Below are 12056 nucleotides of genomic sequence, written 5' to 3'. Positions count from 1 at the left end.
CGCCCCAGGGGGTCCTTCCCAGCAGCTGCTCCAAAAATGCTGGTTAGGCAGATTATTCAGTGTTGCACACAGCTGATAAATATAGATGTACAACCTCCCACTCTATGGTACTTCAGATGAAAATAAGGCCAGTGGTTGTGGGGTTTTGTTGGTTTTTTTATATATATATATATATATATATTGTATTCCAAGTAACAAAACACATTGTAAAGCTTAAAAAACTTTACCTTCAGAGGTTCATTTTACACCTACATTGGATATTTCGGATCCAAAGCTTCCTTTGGCACTCTTGCTTCCCAGCACAAGATGAACTTGGGAAAACTGAAGTGAGCCCAAGATGACCATGGAGGGGTCACAGCACATGGAAAGTGGCTGGGCTTGGGAAGCCAAACATGAACACCACGTGTTGTCCTCAACTACTGAACGTGAGAGTCCAAGGGAAGGCAGAGACCTGACTCTGGAAGATGCACAGAGGAAGGATAAGAGGCAACAGGCACAATCTGCACCTGGGAAATCTCAGCTGTGCATTAGAAAAACATCTGCAATCAGAGCAAACTCTGAAATAGGGCCCAGAGAAACAAAGGATCTCCAGCCTTGAACCAGGCCCTGAGCAGGCAGGTTGGACCAAACAGCCTCTCCAGAGGGCTCTTCCAACCTGTTTCCTGAGGAGAAATACAAAACCTTGCTGTAAAGTCCACTGGAAATAAGGTACTTTTAATTAGAGCAATCAAACTATGTACATAATAATGTGTATTTTACACAAATCGAGGGAAAAAAAAAAAATCAACATACTGCAGTAACAGTAGTAAGGTTCAATCACTCAGATGGAGAAAAGCCACACCGTGTATGGAAGGTGGAACCAGAGGGCAGGGACAGCAGCTCAGGATCCAGAGACACAAATTCCAAGGATTTCACACCACCCAACTCACTTCAACTTTGGTACAAAAAAAATGGAGCTTGGCTTGCAGGTCTGGATCTGGATTGTTATCCAGCAGCCATGAGCTTCAGGATCCTGTTTACATGATCTCTTTTGAGATGTCCAACTGCAAGCTCAAGGTAAGTGTTCCAGATCTCTCTTGCTTTAATTAACTCAGAATAGTCTCTAATTCTGTAACTACCAGATCAAAATGTTATTTCAAATTGTTCTTCATTTCAGGATATGTAACGCTGAACTAGTTGTAACAAACTTCTAACATTTTTTCAAAGTCAAAAGTTCATTTTTACTTATATTAAAAAAAAAAGCAACAATAAAACTCTCAACAGAGGCTTAAAAAGGTCTTTATAAAATAATCTCCAGCACACTTACAATAGTAAGAAAATGATTCTGGGTTGCTAATTGTTAGTAAATATGAACTGGCTTGTGTAATCTGGATTAAAGATGGTCATAACTACAGTTCCCATTTGATTTTTTAGAGGTGGACGAGCAAACGTGTCAAGAAAAGCGGATTATTGCTGTTTGTCCCCAGGTCCTGTTTGATGAGGACACGCTGCCTTGGCATGTGTGACAGCCAGCTGAGACACGAGAGCTGAAGGACAAGGAATGATCTGCATGCCAAAATAAACTTCTTCCCTTGGCAAGTGTCCAGTTCCAGTGATTTAGGAGCCAAACTGTGCCATTCCATCCATCTCCCCAGTGGCAGTGCTGAGCAGCTCGGAACTGAAGTCTGCTTGGAGGGACACAAGAAGGTAGAACGGGAGCAAGTTCTGCACTGGCAGAAAAAAAAAGAAGTCTGATGTTTTATCCTGTCATGTGTAAGTATGAAAATAGCAGATGTTTTCCAAAGAGGTTTTCACCAGGTCTGTGGGAGCAACAGGTGTGGGCTGTGCAGAGAAAACACAACATGGACAGATTGGAAATAGGAAATAGATCAAGTTTTCCATTCCTGCAGCAGCACTAATAAAATTAAATATGCCAACAGTCGATTTCAAGAGGATTCAAAAGGATCTAAAAACCCATACACTTTTTTTTTTAATCAGATTTTTAATACAATAAACCTCTGAAATGCACTTCCTGTGGACACAAATGGGCAATTACAATCACAACCAGAAAAAGCTCCCAACAGCTGCTAATAGGATGTCATTCACTGGGCATTTTAATTGGCTATTGGATTCTTTAACTTAGGGTAACAAAAGATCCTACTCTAACCAGAGATAAACACGTGATGTGATAGCTTACACATCAAAATTAAACAGCCAGGAGATGAACCTGGGCAGCAAGAGGCAGCTCTGCACACGAAGGCAGGGAAGGGGCATTTGCTCTTCCCCGTGAGCAGCCCACAAACAGAGAGGCTCTTTCTTCAGATAATCTGCTCCTGTGTGGGTAAATGGATGTTGCTGTCACAGGCACTGCTGGCTAATCCATCACCTTCACATTTGAAAGTATTAAAAGAACAGTAGAGAAAAAGAAAAAACCCAATGCCCACCTGACTGCTAACACTGGGGGAGAATTTTCCTCTTCAGTACTTCAGATTTATGTGATAATATTTTACACAGTGCATGGAAAGACCCCTCTGGTGTGGAAAAGATGCTGGTCTCGTGGTGTGCAGCATTCCCGAGACAATTCCTGCCACTCAGTGCCTGCAGTGGGCCCTGCTGCCCTCCCCCTGCAGCCTCTGGTACCTGGATCCCAGTCGCAACCACTGCTCAGTCAGCCAAGCTGAGGGGTGTTCTGAGCAATTCCTGATGGAATTCCAGACTTCCCTGGCCCTGCTCACCACAATTATCCCAGATCTGCTGGAGCTGACAACAAACCCCTTTCAGCTTTGCAGGGATAAATCACCACATTCCCTTCCCCTCCTGCAAGGAGCCTGGAAAGGCCTTTCCTTCCCAAGAAGCTCCACGGGATTTCAACCAAAGTGGTCATAAAGAGACAGGAGGAGAGAAAAAATCCTGCAGCTGTGATTTGAGACACTGCCTGAGCCAGTGAGAGAACTGATACAGCCCTGTCCCAGCTGGGCAGCCAAATGGTGCCTCCTCCTCTGCTTGTCTGTGCTTTGAAATAACGCATTTGATCAGCCCTGACATTTCATTTTACAACAGATGTTATCAACTGACCATCAGAGGCATTCTGTTACAAAAGAACTACTGAAACTGCACGGCAGCAGTGAAAGATGCCTAAAATATTCCTCTGAAATGTCAAGTATTTCTCTTCATGCTGGGTATTTATGTCTCTTGGCATTATCAGTTCTTCTGAAAATGGAGAAATACATCAGAAACCCTCTCTTTGTCTGATTCCAGAAAGGAAAAAGGCACGTTATTGCCTCCTTTTCTACAACACCTGGTGATGTAAACTGGTATAGTGCAGATCCTCAGTCAGGAAACACACATCTTCAAATAAAAATACCTGCAGGAATATCTCAGTCTCAGATACTCAGTCATACTGTGTATTTAATTTCTTTTCCAGATGAATCGACTTCCATGCTATGTCCTTGCACTTGTTCTACTGAAATGCTTGAGCTCTACCAAGATAACAAAATCCTGACCTCTGTAAAGGTCTCAGTAATTTATAATATCAGTGTTTGAACACTTTCCTGGGAGACAAGCAGCTCTTTTGCTGGCACACTTGTGCCCCACTGGTCAGCAATATGGACATTAAAGACGTGGGAACACTGTTGGTGTTCTTTAATCTACTCCACTGTAAATGAAGTTTCAACAGATCCAACTTCTCCAAGTTCTCCTGTTGTTGAACATTCACTGAACAATGAACTGAGGGAGAAGGATGATGAAGAGAAACCATACTTTGCTCATATTTGTACTGATGATTATCATCCCATACCAGAACTACTAACATCAAGTATATTTTGGGAATGAAGAGGGAAAAGAACTGGAAGAGACCCCCTGCATTCAAGTCCAGAAATTGTTCTTGCAATCCAAATGACATTTTATGGCTGCCTGCCTTGCCATTCAAACTTCAGAGGGAAAAGGGGAAGTGAAGACATTTCTGCTGCAGCTGAATTTGGCATGAGTAGGTAAGTTCTACTGGAGCAAACTTACACATTCCTGTTTCTGGGCATCAGTGCTGGGGCTGCTCAGGACTGATGTTCATGGTCCTGTAGATCTCTTTGAGGAACAGCAAGGCAGTGTCTTCAGAACCCCTAGAATGAAAAAAAAATAAAAACGGAGAAAAGGTAGTTCAGTATGGCCCATCTTCTAATTCTTGAAGCCATTTCATGCCATCTCAGCTCTCCAAAAACTCTGCACGACCTCCTGCCATGGCCTGACCCTCCCAGCTTCCTTCAGGGGACAGTTGTGCCTCAGTTTGCCCTGGTTCTGCTGGCAGTCCTAGCCCATGCACTCACCTTTCTCTACTCCCTTTCCTCCTCCTCTGTCCTCCCCAACTTGCTCTGCTGCAGCTCTAAATCCCCTTCATCCACTTCTCTGATGTTACTTGTCTTAAACCTCCTCAAACAATGCATCACTTTTTGTCTGTGATCAGCTCCTGAATGTATTTCCACACCAAGAATGCATTCTACTTGTCCAGATTTTCTTCCTCTCTTCCTTACCCCTAAAATCTAAGATAGTTCTCAAGTAATTTAATGTTTAATATAATTCAAGTGCCACATTTCCAAGTGGCTGTTTTCCCTCCTATTTTCAAAACTCAGAGCTTCAGGGTACCTTAAGTTTAACATGAATAGACTTAATTTTCTGATTCATTTAGAAAATGCTATTTAAACACATATAGACACCACCAACATAAAAATGCAAGGAGCAGTGTAAAAAATAAACACCCTTATTTTAACAAAGTTTCAAAGCTGTGGGGGTTGTTAGATGAGGGCAGCCCCCTGTGCTTTATAAAATAAATGCCAGAGGGAGACAGCAGAGGAGATTAAGGTGCTCAGGACTGTGATCCCCCAAATGGGAGGAACACAATTTACAGGACATCAGCACAGAGTTAAACATGCAAGCTAAGGGACTACAGGTATTTTCCACAATTGAGCACAGGCACAGTAACCACAACTGTTGGTGGCTTCAGGAGCAGCAACCAAACAAGCAGCAGGATCAACACAGCAGCTCTGCTCTCTAACACAGCATTTCATTCCAGGCTTTCTCACCAGTCCACAAGAAAGAGCTCTCTTTGGGTCATTATTCACCGTGCTTATCATCCCTAATTGAGTGACAAACACCAGCGAAGTGCAGCAAGTTTTTAAAGAGCTGCCAGTGAGCGGCTGCCACCCTGTGGAACAGAACTGCCCGTCCTTTAACCCAGCCTGTGGAGCGACAGTGCCACCCGCGGGTCACCCTGACCGAGCTCAGAGCTCCCTGCAGCCTCCCCAGGCAGCCCCTGAGGCTTTCAGAGCCACAGTTTAAGCTCTGGGGAATACACCTGCTTCTGAAATCATCAGCTCTTCAGATCAACCCTTCAGAAGGAACGGAGAGCACTGTTTGTGCAGCACCTGCTGAACTCAGAGCAAGAGAGCAGTCACTCCTCCCTCCCCAGCACCAACAGGTCAATAGTTACTACTGTTTGTATAAATGGAATGGTATCCTCCTCTGTTTGAGATATTTAAGCACCTGAAAAAAACCAAATCCAAATCCAGGTAAGCAATTTTGCAGTACAGCACTGATTACATGATGACACCAAGTGGGAAATCATAACCATCCAAATTTACAACAAGTTCCACTGTGCCTTCTTCTTCCTCTTTTTTTGTTAATATTTGATAGCAGAGCATCCAGCAGTGTCATTTCAACATGAAGAGGCAATTAGGTTTTACTACCTATTGTAGTCTAATCCAATTCCTTCATGAAGAGTTTTATTTCAAAAACTACAGTTGTCAAAGTGCTTCCAGAGCTCTCCTTGTTCTGAAAATGATAGCAGCTAAAAATGTGTGTTTTGAGTGTCAAGGAAACAGCAGGCAATGCCTTGACTACAAACACACTGACAGATTGGTTCAGCCTGCACTAACACAGAGTTTGGAATCAGCTGAGCCTGCCACGCCTGCACATTCACACACTCTGTTCACCTTGGGCAATATTTACAGGATCACAAGTAGTTCCTCTCACCAGTAGCACAGATGGCTCTGCAAAGCAAAGAGGTATTCATTGAAGCTCTCTATTGGCTTCTCCTGCAGCACATAATCGATCCGCCGCCCTCCATTGAGCATTCCAACCTTCACGGAGGAATCCTCGTCCTTCGCAGGCTCTGGGCTTTCAGTGATCTTCTCAGCTGAAATGGCAGAGTTCAAACTATTTTCAAGCACAGCCTGCTGGATTATAATCAAGAAATATCCCCCATTCTCCCTGCTAAAGTTTCCAAGAGATTGAGATAAGACAAAAACAACAGAACTGGCCAGAAGTGCACAATTCAGAAAGGTCACTGGAATTCCAGGTTTATTCCTTTCACAGCAGTTTAAACAGTTTGTTTAATAAAGGCCTCATGCAAAGTAATAGCTGAGCAATTTTCAAAACAACCCCCCCTGTTTTACACAAACACAGATCAAGTCATTCCGTGAGTGAATAATCTGACATCATGTATTTTTACATCTCTCCTGCACAGTGTCCATCACTATCCTCAGTTTACACTAAGAGGAATGATTTGTCTAAGAATAGACAAAGCCAGCATTACTAAACACAGACAAGTAATTCACAACTGGCAGTCCTGCCTTTGCTACCACTAAGGGTACTATTTAAGCCCGAATTAAACTTGTTTTCCTCAACAGCATTTATTTCTGTTGGAGAACACACCTGAGTGCTTCTAAGCTGCTCCCAAAAAACTCAGCACAAAACTACTCGAGAATAAATCACCAAAAGATTTATTCACATTAACTTGCCCTGAAATAAAACACACCTGACTGAGAAACCTGTCCTTCTAACAGAAGGTTGAAAGACTGTGCAAATTAAAGCAGTGTCCCCCAGTGGAGTGTGCTTTGCCCATGATGACAGCTGGGTGATCTCTCCCTCTTCTGATCTCAACCCTCAAACCTCTCACTGCATTTTCAGCTGAGGAGGGGAGTGACAGAGCAGTCCTGGGGGAAGCTGGTGCTTAGCAGAGAGGCCTCTCTTAAGCAGGGCCAGGAAAATCAATAGCCAACAGTCACTGGGAGACTCCAGCTTCAATTAATTTGAGATGGATAAGTCAGAGGTAAAACAACCATGTGCCCACATACCTTCTACCACTTGCTTTTCTTCTTCCTCTTTAATCTGGTTGGCTACCTTCTCCAGTTCTGCTTGCAGCTGAGTTGAAGATGTGTGGGCACGAGCAAATTCATTGAGGGTCTGCCAGGCACTCTTCAGGGAGCTGATAAAGCCCTGTTTCAGATCAGAGCCCATGCGAGACAGAGAGTCCTTCAGCTCTAAGAAAGAAAAAAACAACAACAAAAAAAAAGCTCACTAGAGAAGGATTTAAAATTACAACCTAAAACCAGAGTAATGAAACCTGCTTCAAACATCTCAGTTACCAGGAGAAACAGGCCTGCTGTGTCATCAGTGTGTGTTCCCTGCTTCTCAATTCCATTTGAAAAGATTAAGGGAAATGCAATTAATACACAACTGATTTCTCACTGAATGGGTCGATGATTTCAAACCCACTAGCACAGGAAACAGCCCAACAGCCTCCAAACCCAGAGGGGTCCAGTAAATCTCATAAACAGCTGCACCACCCCCCACACTCACTCCTCACACCCTACACTCAGGGAACAGTAAAGGAACTCGTTCCAAACTCCAGTTTGTGTTTTACATCATCTCAGAAATGAAGGGGAACAAGCATCGTGCAGCAATTTTTAGGTGGAACTTTGCTCATGAGAAGCTCAGGTCTGGAGGAATTATGATTATTACTTCTGAAAGAAATTGTGATTGCCCAACTTATGGGGCTGGGTGGAATCACCTCTGATGTTTAGGAGAAATAGGGAGTCAGATATCCAGGAACATTCATCAGTCTCTTAAAATGTTATAATACTCCAATGCATCAAATGAGTAAATAAGAAAAATGAGATCCATATGAAATAAGTTTTCTTTTTACCCAGATGAAGTCTTTTTCTGCCTTTATGATGTGGAATGAGAACTGGTTTTAAATCCATGTCTTCAATGATCATTGGTTCTAACCTGTAAGCTACTGGATCAAGCTGTTGAGAAACAATACATTGACATTTAGTTATCTTAGAAATTATTCTAATTATCACATTTCAGTGAAACAAAAAACTCCCTATTTGTGATTAATAGAAAACCATTTTTTAATTCTGTACTATTTGAATTTACAGAAACTTAGTTCATGACAGTTTAGTTTAATCATAAGATTAAGCAGATTCATTAACTACTTCAGTTTTGTTCTACAGAGACTCTAATGAGGAAACACAACAGCAAGATTTTCTTGCACTCTGATGATCTCTATCAACATATCACTGTGGAACTGTCAAACAAGATGACACAGGACAAATGCACTGAATGTAAAAACACAAACACTCCATAAAAATCTGTAAGAGTGGCTTGAAATTAATGGGAAAAAAAAACGTTCCTTAGCTCTGAAAAGAAACAAGGCCAATATTTTCAAACCAACCCACTGGAATGCTGAGTATGGAACCTACAGCCAGATCTACTTCAGTGGTGCAGGGGAGATTACAGATGTGTGGAATACACATTTCAGATGGGTCAGGGGGTTGTGTTTTGGGAACTGTATATAAGGGAACAAGAGGTGTAAATGCCCAGAAGTTAAAACTCCATATTCTACATCAACCAAAATCAGATCTCAAAAGCTCTGCTTACTCACTGGGTGATAGATATTGAAGAATCCCTTGCAGGTGGGAAGCCTGTAGTTTTCATCAATCTTCTCCACACCCCTCACAGTGAGGAACACACCAATAGGAGAACCCAGAGCAAAGAAAATATCTGGTTCAAAGTCCAGGGCACTGTAAACCACAGAAACCTAGCAGGGAAAAATCAGACACAGAGTCTCTCAGCACTGCCAGCTGAGTAACAGAGACCAGGAAGTTTTTAAGTTCAGTTTGAGATAACCCTTAAATATGTCAGCATAAATGGATCAGTTTAGCTGACCATGTTAACTGTAAAGCCACAGAAGCATTTGATGTGATGTCATTCAATCCTATCTCATTGACACAGTTCTGCTTCTGGAACACAACTCTGTTTACAGCTCCCTCCCTGCTGCAATTCAAAATCAACTGCAGTGACAGCCTTGCTATAACAAGTTTTGCTTTTCAGCAATCTAAGCCACTGTCCCAGCCCTCCCTCCCACCAAAGGGCCAAGTTCTACCTAAACATTTCTGTATAACAACCAAGGGACACAGACCAAAGTCATAAATATTAAAAAAACCACAAACCACAAACAGAAAACCAAACAAAGGACAGGACTGTCCAAATCATTTCAATGTCTGCAGTCTCACCTGGCCAGTCCCAACTTCAAAATACTCATAGTCAATGTTCACAGAAGACACAGAGGCACCAACTGGAAGTCTCCTCTTTGAGTGCAGCTGACCAGAGTCTGGAGAGGACACAGAAGTGACTGATTCTTTTGACTTCTGGGTGTCTTCCTGAGTTTGGAGTGTGGCAGCCAGCACTGCTTTCTTTTCTGCTATTGTTTTCTTCTGTTCCTTTTGAGAAAAGTTTCAAAGTTAGGGCAAAACAAAACTTTATTTCACAGTCATCAAAATCTCTTTATTATGCCCAGGATGTTAAGAACAGTGTTCAAGAATAGAAGCTACTCCACAGCAAGGAAGTTGGTTACATTTGCCTGATAACACTTTATTTCATTCCTGAAAAATGTATTTACCTGCTTGGCTGCTCTGTCTTTCACAAAATTAGCGATTTTCTTTCTTGGTCCAAGAGGTATCCCCATTTCCTTCAGGTCATCAACTGTACACATGAGCTAAAGGAACAAACACCAAGCACACACATCAAAGCACACTTTAGAACTTGTCTAGTAACACATGTAATTCCTTAATGCCAATGACTTAAGAATTTGCTAAGTTATTTTATAAAGCTGTAGAAAACACAAAAATTTAAGAAGACATGAAACAAAGTGCTTTAACAAAACGGGGGGGGGATGCACCACACCAAGAAAAAAGGACAAGAGTGACCTAACTTTGTCTTCAAGTTGTGCATGACTATCTTATCTTTGCAGCTGTGGTCACTAAAGTGAAAGGAAAACCAGAACAAAAGAACACCAACAAAGCCCCAACACAGCCCCATTCCCTGGGCAGTCCCCAGGGGGCAGGTGAGCAGTTACTGTACCAGGGACTCCATGTCGATCTGCTCCTTCTCCAGCGTGCTCACGTACTCCGACAAACCCAGCACTTCCAGCGCCTTCTGCAAAGTGGGAACGTCCTCATCCCCCTCAGCCTCACACAGGTCATCACCAGATGTGGCAATCGAGGAGCCCAAGGAACTGGTGTCTTCAGTCACCTTAGCAAAACAGCACAGAGACAGAATCACAGCCTCTGCTAGTGAAAAATCAACATGCAGCAAGCCAAACCAAGCTGAATTACTTCCCCTTAAAAACATTACCAGGCAAGCTCTGTAAAAACACATTCATTTTTAGTCAGGAGGGATACAAATTTTCCTCTAATAAGAGACCAGCAAAATAAATACTTAAAAATTACTAAGAAAGACAAAAGTTTTGTCAAGTTTTCTGACACTTGAAAATACTTTTATTCATCAAACAACTGGTCAGCATTTCTACCCTGAGCACAGACAGATTCTCTCCCTCTTACACACCTCCCCCACCATTCAGATACAGTTAGGACCAAGTTAGATGTTCACAAGGGTCAAAGCTGATGTTCATGATCAATACCAGCCTACTTGGAACTTGAGCAAGATGCAAACAGTTTTTCCTGAGAATTGACAGTACTTACAAAACTGCAATTCCATGGACGTGCTAAAATGTACTATCAGAACCCACAACTATTTTTCAGCTATAAATTCTGAAAAGTTAAGAAAAAAATTGCTAACAATATCAGCTCTATTGGGCTGGAAAGACTAGCAGTAATTTACCTGTTTATCATGAACAGCCACATCCTTTCCAGTCCCATTAACAGCAGAGAAAGGCCCAGGACTCACTGATGAAGCCAAGTCCTTCTGGTTAGACAATATGTCAAATAGAATTAGGGAACCTGGAAACAGGAATTAAAGTTGACTCGGGAAAAATGCCAGGTATTCCTGTCCCTAAATCTCAAGGAAGATTTATATGGAATAACATTGGAGAGATTGATCAAAAAACACGGCTGAATTAAAATAAAATACCCACCTCTTAATTTGAACATAATCACTCTCAGCTGAAAGCAAGCCCTTTTCCCCTCCCACCTTTGTGTAGATACCATGATTAAATTATCTTTCCTTAAACACCTGAGACCGCTTGCCAAGCTGGAGGGAAAGTTCCAGCCCAAACCAGCATGTCATTACAACACTTATTCTATCTTCCAAAAAAAGTGTAATTTAACTAAGTGGGGGTCCTGAGACACAGAAATCACCCACCTAACAAGACACCAGATAAGCTGACAGCTTTGAAATGCAAATTAGACACTGAGTCTTGAAGAAGGAAACTAAAGAGGGGGAGAATGTACTCATGCATGAAGTGCTAATTTCCTCTCAGAGCTTGGTGAGCTCAGCTACTGGGAGGTGTTTGTTAGTCAGCTGTACTGACTGACAGCTGATTGGAGCCCTGTGCTTGAGAAGGTTCCCTTTCCCCGCTGCAGGAACGCTGCTTTGCTCCCAAGCAGTGCCAAAGCCATCACCTAAGCTGTGCCCGGCCACAGAGACTCCTCCCTTGAAGTCGGGGTTGCGGCTCATGAAGAGCGCGTAGAGCCGGTTCATCTCCAGCCCCACTTTGTCCACGATGGTCTGGCAGTAGGTGGGGCTGTTGTAGAACAGGATGTCGAGCAGCGTCTCGTTGGTGAAGTGCCGCAGGCGCCCGATGCTCGGCAGAGTGATCTTCTTGATGTTCCTGAAGGAGCACAGGTAAGGACTTAACATATAACACTCAAAACACTCTCCTTTTAAAGAAAAGGCTTGGCATCCCCATCTGCCTGCTGGAGCTAAGACAGCTGCCATGGAATTCCTGGAGAATGGAGACTGCCTAACAGAATTCAGCAGCTCCTCTAGCACCGGACAGAGGG

The 12056-nt window shown here is 42.9% G+C and overlaps 1 protein-coding gene across 1 annotated transcript in view; it reads right to left on the bottom strand.

Moving 5' to 3' along the window:
* Nucleotides 1-688: 688 nt before the first annotated feature.
* SEC23IP (SEC23 interacting protein) overlaps nucleotides 689-12056 on the bottom strand; it is a 22009-nt gene continuing 10641 nt past the window's right edge. Inside the window, 11 exon segments of the mRNA XM_050334491.1 lie at nucleotides 689-1821; nucleotides 3994-4094; nucleotides 6001-6163; nucleotides 7104-7289; nucleotides 7955-8057; nucleotides 8699-8854; nucleotides 9330-9536; nucleotides 9716-9811; nucleotides 10177-10347; nucleotides 10936-11054; nucleotides 11676-11884. Coding sequence (XP_050190448.1) covers nucleotides 4013-4094; nucleotides 6001-6163; nucleotides 7104-7289; nucleotides 7955-8057; nucleotides 8699-8854; nucleotides 9330-9536; nucleotides 9716-9811; nucleotides 10177-10347; nucleotides 10936-11054; nucleotides 11676-11884 — 1492 coding nt within the window. The 3' untranslated portion in view covers nucleotides 689-1821; nucleotides 3994-4012.

Source organism: Myiozetetes cayanensis, unplaced genomic scaffold (assembly GCF_022539395.1).
Source record: "Myiozetetes cayanensis isolate MyiCay16 unplaced genomic scaffold, myiCay2020 scf10, whole genome shotgun sequence".
In the NCBI taxonomy this organism is placed as follows: Eukaryota; Metazoa; Chordata; class Aves; order Passeriformes; family Tyrannidae; genus Myiozetetes; species Myiozetetes cayanensis.
The sequence above is the reverse complement of the archived record's forward strand: the minus strand, read 5'-3'. Positions and strand labels throughout refer to the sequence as shown.